Source organism: Pleurodeles waltl, chromosome 11 (genome assembly GCF_031143425.1).
Source record: "Pleurodeles waltl isolate 20211129_DDA chromosome 11, aPleWal1.hap1.20221129, whole genome shotgun sequence".
NCBI classification, from domain to species: Eukaryota; Metazoa; Chordata; class Amphibia; order Caudata; family Salamandridae; genus Pleurodeles; species Pleurodeles waltl.
This window is the reverse complement of record NC_090450.1, coordinates 737784746-737802373: the sequence shown is the minus strand read 5'-3', so window position 1 is coordinate 737802373 and position 17628 is coordinate 737784746. Positions and strand designations below refer to the sequence as shown.

General features: G+C 44.1%; 1 protein-coding gene across 2 annotated transcripts in view; it reads left to right on the top strand.

Moving 5' to 3' along the window:
* AIFM3 (AIF family member 3) overlaps positions 1–17628 on the top strand; it is a 240676-nt gene that overhangs the window by 23204 nt on the left and 199844 nt on the right. Inside the window, exon 2 of one of the 2 annotated variants that reach the window (XM_069214439.1) lies at positions 12166–12405. In XM_069214439.1, coding sequence (XP_069070540.1) covers positions 12375–12405 — 31 coding nt within the window. In that variant the 5' untranslated portion in view covers positions 12166–12374. Of the gene's footprint in view, positions 1–12165; positions 12406–17628 lie in introns of those variants that run through there. The other variant, XM_069214438.1, reaches the window with a different exon arrangement.

Sequence of the window (17628 nt, the reverse complement as noted above, 5' to 3'; positions counted from 1 at the left end):
GTCTCCTTCACTCCTCTCTCTCTTCTTCCTCTCTTACTCTTCTATCTCTTTCCTGAAGCCCCCACTGTGCCTGCTGCAGTTAACCTCTGGGGTCTGGAGAAAGAGATGTTGGTGATGGCAGTGATCTTAGGCCTTCTAAAACCAGCATTCAATGGCTCCAACCAACTGGGGGAATGCCAGATTCCATAAATGACCAGTCTGGCAGTGAACCTCACTTTTGAGGTCTTTTTGGATCTCTTAAAAAATATTCCATGAAGTCTTTTGTGGGATTAAAACAAAGGACCCTGTTTGCCTGGAGCTTAGCAGTATTTAAAGAGCTCTACACGAAAAGCATGACTTCCCTCGGAAAGCCCACTGTCAGGGATCCACTGGGTAGTACTGAGAACTACAAGTTGCAAAAGGAGTAGTAGAGGCGTACAGGTGCATGGCAAATGTCCACGTCCCTTCTTCTGACTGCCCCATTCTGCTTCTTGGCTGCAGAATCAATGAAATAACCATTCTGGCAAAAGAGGGAGGACTATTCTATCAAAGCTCCACCGCTCATAAGTTTTCATAATTACATGCTTGCCAAAAGGGAGAAAAGCAGAGAAAGGACAAAGAAGGAGAACGAAAAACCTAAGAAAACAGTAACAAAGGGAAAACAGAAATGAAAAAGAACCTGCAAGAGTGAGATGTAGACACAGGAATTGCATGGTAGAGGAAGAAAGAGACACAAGGTAGCATCAAGTCTGGGCAACCTTGGTATTCAGTAAAATCGGCTTTAAGCCCAAGTACTTATGTGTGAAGTGTGGGTGTGAGGCCAGAGTTAACCCCTAGCGCTAGCCTGGTGCGGGAGGGGGGAGATCAAGTCATGGGGCAAGGAAAGATGCAGCCTGGGAAAATGTGAGTTGGACTCAGTGATCCTGATTACAGTTTTCCATTTAATCCAGTTTTTGCCACTAACTCTTTTTTTGTCAGAAAAACGATTATCACTTGGGTATAAGCGGCACCCACAACAGGAGTTTGCCACCATATCTTGCACATCAACTGGGTGAAATCATGCCCAAATTGCATTTATGTAAGGTGAAGGGGCTAGTGCCCCCTCCCCTTTCATAATTATGCTGGGTCCCAGGTATGGGTCCCCCAGGGCTGTAAATGGCTCAGTCAGGGGGCTGAACCCACTTCCCCTTTTCAAAATTTGGCAAGGCCTGTGAGATGTGGCCCCAGGGCCGAAATTAGCCACAGTATGTATTTTGATTGACCCCCGGGCCTCGGCTCACCTGACGACCATTATAATTAAAAAATTAATGCTGACTGGCATTTTTTCTGCAATCCTGCAACATTACTGTGGATCACGGCAAAAACACACATTTTTAAAAAGGGGGCCCTAGCTTGTCCACTCATTGTTTATTTTTAAAATATTTTCATGACAGGGTAATAAGTCCCCGAGTCCCTTAATCGCCGCAGCAACATTTGCTTTCATGTTGCAGCCAGTCAGTCAGAGCCCTCCCATCCACAAGATCCTCACTCCTGCAGGAGTGAGGTGATGCAAGGCGAAATAGAAACCTAGCTCTATTTTTTTAAAGTTGTGCTTGATGGACTCTCCCGAGCATCTTGCGAACTCAACCATCCAGATATACAAATATTTTTCAGCCTTCATTTCTCCTGGATGGATTTACAACTAATCACAATAAACACACTTTCTAGACCAAGATCTATCTTTCTGCCAAATGTGCAGCTGTTTTGGCTGTAGCACATTTCAAATATCCCTATGGAAATTGCATGGGGAATTGGCATTTTGGGCCTGCCCCCCTTTTTCTCGGCCTCTGCTTGATCTATCACCCTAAAACCCTAAAACCTCATGAAGGAGCTGAGCAACAAGGAGCACTTTTTTGGAAAGTTTCATGCAAATTCGTCAAACTGCGCCACAGTTATTAGCAAACCAAATAAAAAATTTCCTATGGAAACAACATCATCCTCGTTATCACTACTTAGTAGTGACCACCACTGCGTTTAAAAAAAAAAATATATAGATATACACACACACACACATATATATATGTGTATATATATATATATACACACACATACATACATATATATATATATATATATATATATATATATATAATCCCAGAGCGCATACAGACGACTCGAGAGAAAGTGGAGAAGCAGTAAAAGCCCAACAGACCACAAAGGCTTTAAGGACGCCGTCACAACACACCACCGACTCATCAGAGCATCTAGAAAATCGGCCATTCAGGAGAGAATCAGCACTAACACACACAACAGCAAGGAACTCGTCATCATAGTCAAGGAATTCACAAAACCTGGCATGGACTACACCGACATCCCGCCCTCCCAGGACCTCTGCAATAACCTTGCCATGTTCTTCCACTGGAAGATACAAGACATCTATGAGGGATTCAGAAGCAAAGGCCTCCTCCCCCCGCCCACCAGCTCCACCAAGGACTCCAACCAATTACGAACCACTGGACCCTCCTCATCCCGGAAGACACCCTGAAGCTCACAAACACCATACTCTCTGGGGCACCCTCAGACCCATTCCCCCACCACATCTTTAATCGAGCCTGCACCACCATGGCACCTGAACCATGCAATGCCATCAACCGCTCCATTGAGACTGCGACCTTCCATGACTCCTGGAAACACGCAGCTATAAATCCACTACTGAAGAAGCCCACCGCAGACCCAACGGATTTGGCCGATCTCACTGCTCCCTTTTCCAGCAAAGGTAATTGAGAGAGTGATCAATGCACATCTTACTGACTTCATCGAGACCAACTACATCCTCGACCCCTCCCAGTCCGGATTCAGGAGCAACCATAGCACTGAAACCACACTCTTATCAACCACGGATGACATCCGCATCTTTTGGACCACAGCAAGACAGCAGCCCTCCTCCTCCTCAACCTCTCCGCCACCTTCAACACCGTCTCTCACACCACCTTGTGCACCAGACTACACGATGCCGGCATCCACGGCAAAGCCCTGTGGTGGATCAGATCCTTCCTCACTGGGCAAATCCAGAGAGCCAGACTCTCACCCTTCACCTTAATGCTGACAGAAACCAGATGCGTAGCCCCATACTCTTCAACCTCTACATGACCCCGCTCACCAAAATTATCAGACACCACAGGTTCAACATCTTCTCATACACCAACGAAACACAGATCATTCCCTCCCTCACCGACAAACCATCAACAGCCAAAGAGAAATTTCACAACTGCATGAAGGCAGTCGCCAAATGGATGAGAGACAGCTGCCTCAAGCTCAACTCGGACAAGATGGAGATCGTCAGACTGGGCCTCACCATCACTGCCTGGGACTTCTCCTGATGGCCTAGCTCCTTCGGAACTTCCCCCTCTCCTACTGAACATACACGCAACCTCGTTATCATCCTCGACTCTACACTTTCCATGACCTGTCAAGTCAACACCATTGCATCCGCATGCTTCCACACTCTCCCCCTACTTTGGAAGATATTCAAGTAGATACCCATTGACGCAAGAAGGACAGCCACCCACGCACTCGTCAGCAGTAAACTTGACTACGGCAATGCTCTCTATGCCGGAATCACAAGAAACTCCAAACTAGACTTCAGGGAATACAGAATACCGTGGCCAGACTGATTCTGGACATCCCCCTCCACAGCCACATCTCCGCCCACCTGAGAGACCTACACTGGCTCCCCATCAACAAATGCATCACTTTCAAGCTCCTGATACACACATACAAGATCCTTCACAACATTGGACCTGACTTCCTCAATCACCGCCTCTCCTTTTACACGCCCTCCAGACAACTACGCTCTGCCCAACTGGCCCTCGCCACCATCCCCAGGATCAGGAAGAACACGGCCAGAGGAAGATCCTTCTCCTACCTCACCATGCAGGCCTGGAACACGATGACACTCCACATCAGGCAGTCCCCGGGCTGGGTTAGTTCAGGAAGGACCTGAAGACCTGGCTCTTCGACTGACCCACGTCCCCCTGCGCCTTTAGACCCCCTGGGTGATAAGATTATAAATGCTAATTGATTGATCAATTGAGTCACTTTAGCTGCTATGTGGAAAGTTTTCAGGGTGAGTCGTCAAGTCGGAGGCTGAGAAAAAAAGGGGGTTTTCTACATGCAATATCCTATAAGGATTTTAGACATGACTACAGCCCAAGCCGCTGGCCAAAATTACACCAAATTTAGCAGAAAGCTAGCTCTTGGTCCAGAAAGAGCCATTTTTGTTATATGGTGCAAATTCATTAATTAATTCTGGAGTTCTTAAAGGGATTTTTTTTTTTACATTTAGCATAGCGGGTCCTTTGCTGATCCAACCGCTGAGGATCTGGGCGAAAAGCAAGGCCCTGATTGGCTGACCACAACCTGAGAGGAAAGTTGTGGCCACCATTTTCTTTCTCACATCAGTCCGGGGGGGGGGGTAAGGAAAAACATACAAAAAATTACATAAGTGGTCAGGTTACAGGTATCCTGACCCCATAGGAGAAAAGGGGGTCCCTGAGGGACCCCTTCTGGGAAAAATAGGCCCAAATTCTTTTTTAGCTGATCTGAAAATCTCTGGATCCTGAGCGGGGCTCATCATGGCCCCACATGTAAACTCACGAAGGATCCATGGATCCAGAAAACAATGGGCAACAACCTACTCACACACCATAACGTACTGTGCATGGTCAAACGCCATGCGTGGAGTTGGGTGCGTGCGGGGTGGGGGTGTTGGTCGCCTACCCTGCAGCAGTTGTTGTATTAAAGTGCGGTAATTAAATATTACTTTATGTTAAAAAAAAACATGGAAATTCACTGAAAAAAACAAAGGTTACTGGGACGTTATAGTTAGGTTGATGCTTTACCCACACAAAACAGAAATGCAGCACTTATGGTTCTACTTGTAGTTATACTTATCTGAAGAAACGATAACTCGTGCCGTTAAGTAACTTTAGACCATGAGTTATAGTTTCTTAACTTAAGTATAACAATAAGTATAACTGCTGAATTTGCTTTGGTTTTGTGTGGGAGTAAAGCGTCAACCTAACTATAACATACCTGTGACCTTTGTTTTTTTCAGTGGAAAAAATATATTTCAAAACCGTCACCTCCATCTGCGGGGGACCCCAACCGTGCATGGCGGCTTCACATGGAATGGACGGAGCATCCTGCCTTTTAAATCAACAGTCACAGAAAAATTGAAGCCCAAGTTCAGAGTAATTCCAGGCATTTATTCAAAATGTCAAATGGCTTACGCAAATCAAATCCTGACGTGTTTCAGCAAGTGTGTCTTGATCACAGGAAAAGGTTTGAAATAATGAAGTTCAGGTGCTTTTAAGCTTGTGAGTCATGTGATACCATACTATCAGCATACATGTCCCTTAGTGCACCAAACTTGTTGTAACATTCTATGTTTGCACTTCCATATAATATCATTTTCATAGTTGTTAATAACATCACTTCAACATTGCTTGTTAGCCTTTGACATCACAGTCCTAATCATTTTTGGGGCACATATGATTCAAATTCAAAGTGGCAACATGCATTTGTACTTCTTATATTTCAACTCAGTCTTCTAACCTCAAGAGAGTTACTGCTGCCTTCCTTTTCTTTATAAAGTCGGGAAACTGAACATGCTGAGAGAGAGTTAAGTAATCTCTCCCTCGTCCCTTTCTTGCATCCATGACAATATAAGTATGTGCGGTTAATACCGTGTCAAGCTAGCAAGCAGGTCATGCCCCCCATCATAAATTTCTAAAGAGTCATTTCCATTTCACCTTCATATTCACTGAAAAAACAAAGGTTACAGGGACGTTATAGTTAGTGTTAGAAATGGGGTCTGCGGCAGCCAGTTTACACTCTCTCCAAGCAGGGACCCGCACTCTAGCCAGGGTAGAGAGATACACACCTAGGATAACCCCTGCTCACCCCCTTGGTAGCTTGGCACAAGCAGTCAGGCTTTTCTCAGAGGCAATGTGTAAAGTATTTGTACCAACACACACAGCAACACAGTGAAAACACCACAAAATCACTTCAATACCAGTTTAGAAAAATAGACAATATTTATCTGAGTAAAACAAGACCGAAACTACAAAAATAGAACATATATAAGCAAAGTTATGAATTTTCAAACATTAAACTTGAATATAGCACTTAGAAACACAAATGCTTCAATTTGGTGTTATCACGGCATCCTGACGGAGTCGTTCCCAACGATCCGAGGTCAGTGGTGCCGGTCACGGAGTCGCTCGGACCACCAGGTACAGTACCTTTTGAAAGTGAGTAAATAAGCTGGTGCACAGAGTCGGGGAAGTGAGGCGCTGCTGGATCCGGTGCAGCACTGGATCGGGTGCTGTGGAGCAGTGGAACAGAGGCGTCGATGCGAAGCGTCGGGCCCTTGCTACAGAGCAGTGGAGAAGCGTTGGTTTATTATGCGCCGGCGGGGTCAATGTCTGGAGTGTCAAGACGCGGTGGGGTGACCTCATGGGGTCGCAGTCATGCCACGGGGCTGCAGGCTCCGTGGTGGAGTCGGGTGTCACAGACAACGGAGACACAACACTTGGGACTCACGCCCTAAGGTAACTATTACTTGCACCCTTGCCTTGCACAGTTTTCTTATCAATAATGTTATTGCAAACGTTGCAGAAAGATGCCATACAAGATCTCTTCACTGACATAATATGTGGAGTAATTAGCTGTGCATGGCGAAGGCGCAAGTTATAATTACCTTAGGGCCCGAGTTATAGTTACTTGAAAGAACTCTAACTATAAACTGCTGAATTTCTATGGTTTTGTACGAGTAAATTCAGAACCTAACTATAACGTCCTTGTAACCTTTGTTTTTTTGAGTGAATTTCTATGTTTAATTTAATGTAAAGTAATTTTAATTACTTGCAGCCAGGCCTTTATAACCACCCAATCCCGTGCCATGCATGTCCTTTAGCCACAGGGCCTGTGTCCGTCAGTGGATGTGTGAGTGGGTGCGTGAGTGTCTGAGTGGGTCTGAAAGTGGGTGTGTGAGCCCATGAGTGGATCTGAGTGCGTGCATGAGTGTCTGAGTAGGTGTGTGAGTGGGCGCCTGAGCCTCTGAGTTCATGTCTGAGTGAATGAATTAGTGAATGAATTAGTCTGTTTTTCTTTCAGATTTTTCCATAATCACGAATATTTTTTAAATAATTCACGGAAATTCGCAAAAAATAGTGTATTTTCACAAATATTGTGCGCCGTGATGCACAATTATGCACAATTATATTGAACCTATAATTTGCCCCTAAAACACGCCTATATCACACCCCTGGAGATAGCAGGGTACCTTCACCCTGACCCCTTATGCCACAGTCAATTAGAATTTTCACCCCAGGGACCATGTCCCGTGACATAAAACAGTGGTTGCAACTTTCTAGTCAAGTTGCGGTTAGCCAATTACAGCGCCTCTTTTTGCAAGTGTATTTGTGAAAATTTGCGAATTATTTTTGAAATAATCACGAAATATTCACAGCCAGAGATATAGAAATTTATTAACCCTTAAATATCTCCTAAACTACTGAACAGATTTACATCAAACAATAAAAAGCAGAATCTGCGTAGCAACAGCTAGCTTTCTGCCCAATTTGGTGTAATTTCGTCCAGCGGTTCGGGCTGTAGACGTGTTGACAGGGGTTATATGTCGGAACCACGGGTGCCTAAACCACCCGTGGCTCAACAATGAGGTCGGAACAACGACCTCGTTCGAAACACTAATGCCTTTACCACAATGTGTTTACAACGATTTTACCGTTGTAAATGCATTCCTGGTAAAGGCATTACCAATCAGCATGCACGACCCAGCATGCTTCCACCCCAGCCCCCCACTCTACCCCACCCCACCCCTTAAACCTAAACCCTGACCCCCCCTCAACTCTAATCACCTCAGCCCCCCACCCCACCCCAAAAACTAAAAATACTCAGAGTCCCCACCCCCGCCCCTAATACCTAAACCCTGCCCCCCAAACCCTGATCACCCCCAGCCCCCGCCCCCCAAAACAGCCCCAGTCCCAGCCCAATTTATCTCCTCCTTCACCGCGTCCACTCCGACTCCCTTCTGTACCTTAACCACGCATGTACGCGCGCCTGATCGCCACCCACTGGAAGGCCCCAAATGCCCCTCCTCACTCCACCTGGCTGAGAGATTTACATAGTTGCGCAATAGCAGAGGCTCAAACACTTAGACAACTGCAACTTAAGGGACAGATACAGGAAAGCGCTGCAAGCTGGGATATGTTCGTAGTAAAAATAGAGTCCAGAGATGACAAGTACCCTCCCTGAGACGCCCAAAGTAATGTACGTCCGTTAGTGGACCCCCTGCCCGATACTCAGCAAACACAATACCTGCCTCCTCACCCCTCTCCCTTCCTTTCGCTATGCACTAATAGGCTGACAGGATATCATCACATTCAACCAAAGCATAAAGGACATGGAGCCGAATCCTAAGGCATACTGCAACACCACGCTCGCGCACCACTAATCTTCTGGCCCTGATCCGATACCACTAACTATCCACGCCAAGCAAACACAAAAGATAGTTACCTTTTGCACCTATACTGCCTAACGTAAACATCATTACCTCTGACACTGACATATAGACCTACGCATATTGTTTGTCAAGACTAGTATTGAAAGTTACACAATGTTAAGTTATACGCCAGTACGCTAAAAAGAACCTGTATTATACACAAACTACTAATACGCACGGATATACATGAGTAGAAAAGTTGTGTATTCTCTCGCCAAGTTAAGTGGAATGTACTGCAGCTCTTGTATTATGTTTTGAATAACGTTGAATAAACAGATTTAAAAAAAAAAAAAAACACGCATGTACGTTGTTCAGACATGCGTGGTTAAGGTACCGAAACCAGGGAGTCGTGGAAAACGAAAGCATTGTTTCGCTTTTGTTTTTCACAACCTCGTGGTTCCGGACTGGTTCTTCCAGTGTTTCCCGTTGACAGGTCCTATAGGAATTAACATGGAAAACGCAACATTTTTTAACCTCCTTTTTGGACATTTATTTATTTACATCAGCATCCTACTCAGTTTGTGAACAGCCATTTTAACCATTTAGTGACCCAGGTAGAATTATTGCTAGAACACAAATTTAGTTGTACACGGTTTTGTGTTCTCAAAGGTCCACGAGGGAATCTGTCATGAGAACCCATGTTTGTCAGTCAACTATCCTTTTGTCTATTATAACTATCGATGCCAAACAACTATGCCTTATGGCTTTTGATTTCCAGCCCTCGAACCAAGTAACACTAGATGGGGATCAATAATTTGTTTAAACTGTCTTTGCTTCTTTCTGTTATAACTCCGCTACTGTGGGCAAAGCCAGACTTAGACTCTCCTCTTTTTGCTAATGATACTTTCCACTCTTCGAATACCAACGTGTTCCTCTCACCACGTATAACGTTGAACAGATAGCAAGGAGAAACCTAAAACAGGTTGATACTGACCTATTTTGGTTACCTTTTACGACATTTCTTTCCTCACACTAAACTCAGTGCTTAATTTGTGCTCGTTGTTTCCGGTGCTGAGCACCGGCACTTATTTTTTAGGGCCGGCGTTTATTCTTCGGCCTCAAGCATTTGCTGAGAGCAAAAGACACATATGGGAAACGGATGAAGGGAAAAACGAAAAAGCGTCATAAAGGGAGAAAGTAGAAAGCTGCAAGAGTGAGCAGAAGGGGCTGGGAGTGGCTATATATGGATTGAAGAGGCCGAGATGGCTTCAGGATTACACTGCCGCAGTTCTCCATGTTCACACATCTAATTGCAGTAGCTGCATGTTTAAGAGGAAGGCTTTGGGGACCGGCAGCTTTTTATTTAGAAATTAAGCACAGACTAAACTCCTACTCTTCCTATTGCTGAACTTTAAATAATATGATTCCTATTTTTCCTTAATTTGCTTGACTCCTCTTCTCTTGGGCTCTTCATCTTCTTTCTGTTTCTCTTGATCTTATTTCTTCCTTTTTTAATACAGAAATCCTTTCCTTCTAAATGAGTGTATGCAGTTCTTTGTAATATTTTATTATATATGAGTGTGATATTGGCTCTATATACAGTGCGGAATTGTAATGTTTAAGCAAGTGGTGATGAGGGGACTCCACAAACACACACACACACACATACACTCACACACACCCACACTCACACACACCCATCTGCATGCACACTCATACATTCTCAAGCATGCCCACATACACCCACCATTCATAAGCTCACACACACACACACACCAATTCACTGCACGCATGAATGCACTAATACACTGCATACTTTTATATTTACACACATGCATACACACACTAAACTTTAAAAAAAGGGAAAACTTACTGGGCTGCAGTGGTGATCTCGGGTGGCTGAAGGAAAGCCTTTGAGGTTCCTGGAGGGTTGGGACGGCTCCCTTCTCTTATTGGCTGACTTTGATACGGATCAGCCAATGAGAGGAGGCAGAAGTCCCTTACTTGTCACAGAGTGGGATTTGGTCACTGAAAGTTGCCGACCCCATCCCACTCTCTGACAAGCCTCATTGTTGGACTCTGATCCATGGGCACTTCAGGCCTCAAAACTGAAGCTCTCAAGTCGAAGTGTATCAGCAATGTGCCTTCTCATCATGAGGGGTAGGATTTTGAAACGTTTTGCTGGGCTTACGGGGTCAAGCCCACAGGCCTATAATACCCTCAGCCTGGCAAAGTTCAGCTTAGGCAGCGAGGGGCCTGTGCATTTAGTGCATGTAAAGTGCCTAGCTACCTCAAGTGAACATGAAGAGTGTCTGTCAGGCTGACATTTGCTCAGTGTGCCAGACACTCTTTGTATTTGCAAAAGGAGACGGAGTTGCTCTGCCTTTAAGGATGTGCCAGGCCTGGTATATTTCAATTTTGTTTTCAAAATAAAAATTATTATTAAACAAAAAACAGGCTAAGTCTTCTGGAACATAAACCAGACTCAAAATCAGCCCCTGTATTTTGCAAAGTCTAGCATAAACAACAGATGGCCAACATCACCAAACCCATTCTACCCTCTTCACCAACCATCAAATAATGTCTGTCTTGTAGGTTTATGCACAATTGCAGACAGTCCACTAGCACATGCGAGTGTGCACACACAGACACACACATGTTTAGCTGGCTTCTGTTTGCTGTTAAGCATATCATATCCCACCATCAGGATGAGGAAGCAGAAAGGCCAATGGGATACACACAGGGAATTGTAGGAGCAGTAATCTCTCATCTCATGAAAATATTGGGGCTTTCAATAATGTGGTTTTATCATCCTAAAATTACAGGTGGACTGACATTAGCATCTCTCTGAAAGGGGGCTCAAACGGAAACACAGGCTACGTAGACAAAATTTGCACGTAATCCAAACGTGATGCTGTATAGGTAATAATCCCAGTAGCGGTAGTGGCATGCAATCACACGGCTAAAAGGGACCCCCTAACTAGGTCAGTCTTGGGTATGTAATTTCAGGGTACTGAAGGCATTTTGTTTCCCAGCTGTCATTGTTATTTTGGAAACTATATCAACAAACCTTTGGCATATACATAAAATACATATGGTTTCCCTATGTCTTCAAGGGCAGAAATTGTGTATTAAATAGTTCAGAAGAGCGGTGAATCTCGGAAGGCCCCACATGGCATTGGAGTATCACTTTACAAGAATAACCCACTCTGTGCCGTGTGAACTCTACCAAGATGGAGGCATCTTAAACTCTCCCCTTCTAGGTCATCAGCACATACCATAGCATTTAATCTATCATGAGTACAACTTGTTGCATAGACTGCAGACACGAGGGATGAGTTCAACTGGTCTATTTTCAGGCGGAGGAGGTGGCAGAGGCTATGCTGGATAGAGAAGTTACTTCTACTTGTTAAAGGGTGATTGCGCCAGTGAGTCACTCTCAGGTTGCAAAGGGCATGGCAAGCAGTAATGAATGTTGCCTCTTATGTTATTTGGTGTCTCAAAATATTATTTTTTTATGTGAAAGTCCAACTATATGTGTGCATCGTGGGCTTTCTGCATGCATCCATCTGATCTGTTCTTGTTTCTGTACAGTAACAGTAAACACATTATGTTTTGTGAATTCTACATCCATGCAGTTATATGGAATGCCAATTTACTTTTTCTATGATTTCCCATAGGCCAGCAAGACGTGCTCTTCCTCGGGATGGTAAGAGACGGGTCTTCATTATAGAGGACCCTGCAGGTCTTCAGCAACCCCGGTGACAACTGCTGCTTGAGCACTTACAGTATGCCTCAGCGGTGTGTCCCCTCTGGAGATCTGGATGGAAAATCCCAAAGCTGTGCAACCTGTTGCCCGCCTCGCTCCTCAGCTCTGGATTAGCTCGCCATGGGAGGATGCTTCTCCAAGCCCAAGCCAGGTAATGTTCTCCTGGTGGGGGGGTTGCCTTCAGGAACTAGGTCACACACATGTGCGTGCTGTGTGGGGTGACGGCTCTGCGAATCGTTATTTCTGCTGCTCTGCCATGGCTGGATTAAAGAACCCAGCAGGTTCTGGCTAATCCATGGAAAAAAGCATTCCTTCTCAATACCTCCCCCAGCATGCATGCAGCTCATTGTACGTGAAAACAGCTAACACATCGGAGAGCAGAACCAGCTGGAGTCCTTTTAAAGGCGCCATTAGGTGAATGATGTCACAGTACGTCTCAAAACACAAGTTGACATCTTCAAACAAGAGAACTTTTTAGAATGCTTATTGTTGGTGATTGCTAATGATGTAGGGCTGAGGAAAGTGAATTGTTTTTTTCTCTTCATGAGATGGCTTCTTTAGCCTCGGCCAAAAAGAGTGAGTCCTCAGGTCTATGTGAGAATCACTATCTGCTCACCCCATGTTTGTGGAGCAGAGTGAGGTCTGAGGTCACCAAAACATTTGGGGCCTAATTACTGGCAGATGGGATACTCTGTTCCATACGTGAAATGGATATCCTGTCCGCCGTTTTACAAGTTCCATAGGATATGATGAAACGTGTAATACAGTGGACGGAATATCCATCACATTTGTAGCGGAGCATCCCATCCGCCAAGGTCGTAAGGACCTTGGTGTGTGATATCATGACGAACTGGAGTGCTATGTACATGCCTAGCTACTACAGTGCATAAGTGTGACTGGCTTCTGTGTGGCATAATGACCTGAGCTAATGAGTCTGGATATAAACCGTCACAGGAACACTTTTGATTCTTATGGGACGGCTCAGGTTGGCAGAGAGCCACAATCAGTACTTAATTTATGCCAGAGGTTGCAGGTGGTGGCCTTGATGCTATTTTTTTGCAGACCAGGACTTATTTTTCATCCTCAGGCTTTGACAGGGATTAAAATAGAAAAGGGTGTTAAAGGGAGAAAGAATGAGTAAAAGAAAGATGGGAAAACAGCGAAAAGAGAGCAACCAGAGATGAAAAAGAATCTGCAAGAGTGTTATATAGAATGAGCAGATATAGGGTGGAAAAAAGTGGCATGAGGTGAAATCAACACGTCTCAGTATTCAGTAACCTTGGAACTCCGAAGGAGAGCTTTGGGCCCTTGCACCTATTTTATTTATTTATTTATTTATTTATTGCAATTTAAGCACTAGCCATATGTACTGTTAATGTATCCCGCTGCATTGTATTTAATTGTTTCTGATCATGGTTAAGCTAGTGGGTGATCACACACAAGTAGGATTTGTGGCATCTTTGTAACAGGAAGAGGCAAGTGTCAAAAAGAGGGAACATCAAACCACAGATCTGCATGGTGTGTATCAGAAGAAATGTCCTGTTATACAAAAAGTTTTATAGGTTGCAAAGTCTCTGATTCACTAAATCAGAGAGATTGCGGCCATTAAAAAGCATTTTTGTATTTTCTATACACATTTACTGATTCAAAAAAGGCTTTCTGAATCAATAAATTGTTTTAGAGGTAGATTACAAATTGCTAGGGGAGTGTTGTGGCTGTCCCTTCTAAATTGTGATTCGTACTCGGATGCATCAATGGTTTGCAACTGTAATTTAAGTCGCAAACTATTGATCAGTTACTGACTCCCAAATTAGACTGGTAACTGATTCACAAGGGGGAATGTTGAAGAAAGTTTCAGTGAGAGTAGGCAGTGTTCCGGGGGACCACTCCAAGTCTCTGTTATTTTTTTTAAACAATTTTTTTTAAACAGTAAGGGACTCATTATGAGTTTGGCGGGCAACAGAGGCTGCCCGCCAAACTCCTTAGGTCGGAAGACTGCCACACCGGTCTTCCGCCTGCTGGCCCTATTATGAGTTTCCCACTGGGCCAGCAGGCGGAAACAGTGGAAAACTCAGCACAACATTGCAGCCGGCTCGATTACGAGCCAGCGTCAATGTTGTGGTGTGTTGGGTGCGACTGTAAATCAGGCAGAGAAAAGCACGACGGGGCTGTGCATGGGGGGCCCTGCACTGCCCTTGCCAAGTGCATGTGCAGTGCATGGGCCCCTATGGGGCCCCCAGCACCCCGTCTCCGCCAGCTTTGCTATTGCGGTGGAACCACCATGTAAAAGCTGGCGGACACGGGAGTGGTAATCCCCAGGGCAGCGTTGCTTGCAGTGCTGCCCTGGTGGATTAAGACTGCAGGTGTCACCAGGCCGTCGGTGGGCCTAAAAGTGTCAGTGCCGGCAGTCTAACCGTGGTGCTTTTGCCACGGTCATAATGTGGAGGCCAGACCGCTGCATTGGCGGCAGTCCAACTGCCACCGCAGCCCTGGCGGTCTCATGACTGACAGGGTTATAATAAAGGCCTGAGTCTTTTCCTTAAAAAAAATGTGCTTCATCCATAAAAACAACTTTATTTAAACACAATCACAGACACAGTGGCCTTGCAGGCCACCATCCCTGTGATTGTAGCCAATCACATGGAGATGCAAATTGCAACCTATCTAAGAATATTTAGGCAGGCCGTTCAGTGAGACCCTCCAACTCAGTAATTTGTGAACTGACCTATTTGTACATATGTCGGTTTGCAAGATAGGAATACATTCACAAAACGCTGGTGAGCAAATTGCAACCACTTTTTTTGTGAATTTTATCTTTGTACATCGGGCCCCTAGTTCCTTCTCTGGCACAAGGTCTTCTCTTTTCACCATGACTTGGAAGTGACACCTTCTAATGCCCTGGCAATATTGAACTTGCTACAATGGAGATATGTTAATTTTCTTAAATAAAATGACCTGCTGTTTTGACAGCTGATCACCCACATTCAAGTGTTGTGTTCAACAAAACGGAATATGGGTCCTAAGGTGTTTTGTTTTATATAAATAAGGCTCTCATTTACAGCTAGATATTTTTCAAATCAGAAAACCTTAGCAAAAATATTTAGCGAACTAGAGAAACTTTGAAAGTAGAATATTTATTTGTCTATCACTCATAGCGATCATTTCATGGTGCTAATGTTCACCATTAGCATTTTCTCTGATTAGGGACTGTTTATGTTTACAAGTCATCAGAAATTCTGTCAAAAGGTTGAAATTAAAATTGAAGAGCGGCAAATTTGAATCATAAAGTCAAGCTTATATAGTTCTTATTTCAGAACTGGGGAGGGTTTGACTGGAGTCTGTAAGGTAGAAGAGCAAATTTGTGGCTCTTCCTACTAAGTCCAAGTTCAGGCCTGGCAAGGGCAGTTACATGACATTTTGCTGCCTTAAACAAGTTGCAGTTTTTTTCCACACGGCTCCCCCTTTATTAGGTCCCGCTTACTAGACAGCTTTTAACTGATTGTGGTCCATACAAAAAAACTTACAGTGGGCTTAACAAAAACACGGAAACGGAAACAAAAATATTGTGCGGATAGAATATTTTTCAAAACTATTAAGGACCAAAATATTGAGAAGGTAGGAGCAAATATGTAAGTATAGATTTACTGTTCTTAAGTCCACATCTACGTACTTTGAAGATATATACATGTATATGCTGTTATATATAGTAAAACCTTGCATACCTGTAGAGACTTTCCTTCACAATATTTTTGTCCTTGATATTCTTGACACAATATTTTGTCCCACGATATTTTTGTTTCAGATATCATTTCTAAACACTGCTTACTATTGGAGGGCTTTATTGTCTCTCTTTTTTACTTGCTTCTTATTTGATGGCTTACCGTTCTCTTCTTGTTTTAGTTTCTCCTATGGAGCATACCTTCTTTACCACCCTTTTGACTGGCTGACTCTTATCCTTCTGCTGCCTTTTTCTTTTTCGTGAATTACTCCATTCATTACTGGGTCACTTTGCACTACAAAAAATGACTTTTGTGCGACACCATTTTTCCCTCTCGTCCACCACCCACTCCCTGTTGCTTCTCCCCACCCGCTCCCTTGTGCACCTCTCTAACTATCATTGTTCTTTAATTTGTTTTTACTTTCATTTTGTTCGGGAAGGCCCACAGCTGCCATTTGCTACTGAGCCATTCTGCATTAAAAAAAAATTGCCGGTCCATGCCATATCCTCCACCTTGGATTGGTAAATGGGAAAAAAATATGGTGCCTGCATCATTACATAGACATATGCATATATGGTGATGTATGCATGTACATATGTCATCACACATGCACACATGTGGACTGGCATAGCTGCCAGCAGAAGTCATATCATTGTGCATTTTATTTTTTCTCCATCTTTTTTGGCGATGCTGTCCATCCAGCATCAGCCATAGGCATTAGCAAGCCAATTGGACAACAAGGCAAAACCTAGTGGTTTTGCCAATGCTTGGTTTTATCACGTGTGCCACTTCATCCTACAGCAAAACACTGCAGGGCTAGATGATGAAGTGCTTTTGATGCTTCCTATCAAGTAGTGCTATAGGAATTTGTCTGTGTGACCTATGTACAAAAACCTCCCGGCTATACGAAACTGGAGGATTAGTGCCACTGGTGGGTGAGATGGTGGGGTAGCTTAAAAATACTCAGAGGGTGTATATAGTTGATCTTCTGCAAGTTTGGAAGGAAACATATTTTCACTGACTCCCAAAAATGGACTTCCTGATGGCCAGTACCTGTCATGGGTTTGATTTGGATGGGTTTTCACAGAAAAGAGTCATTTTGAGAAAAATCTTCCTTGGTTTTCAGAGTTGATAGAATGTGCCATGGTCACAACACTAATTTTGTTTTTGCTGTGTAGTGTGAAAGACATAGAGTGACTGTAAACATGAAGGAGTGATGGTTTGTGGAACATAGCATGTGCTTTGAAATAAAACTTTTATCTGGGCTCTCCAAACTTTGAGGCTGCTCCTCCTGACCATTACTCACTGGCGTCCCATACCTTTGATATATAGGGAATTGATCTTGAGAGATTCAGCTTTAAAGTAGGGCTGTATATGGCTCAGGTAGGAGAGAAAGGAGAAGCTGTGGTCTCAGAACATTGTCTTTAGGGACAGCATGTGAATATTGAATATGTTGGAATATTAGAGGCCTTAGGTGACCACCTATGTGAGAAACACAGGCTTAAACATGCAGGGACATATATTCACTCACTTTGTTCACTCATTTAGGAAGCACCTCAGACATTTGGTAATGGGGCCTGGGGCACTGATGCCCATATGAAGCCTGTAGAACAGAATGTCCTAGTGGTCTATATCAAAGTCATCGGCAATGTGGA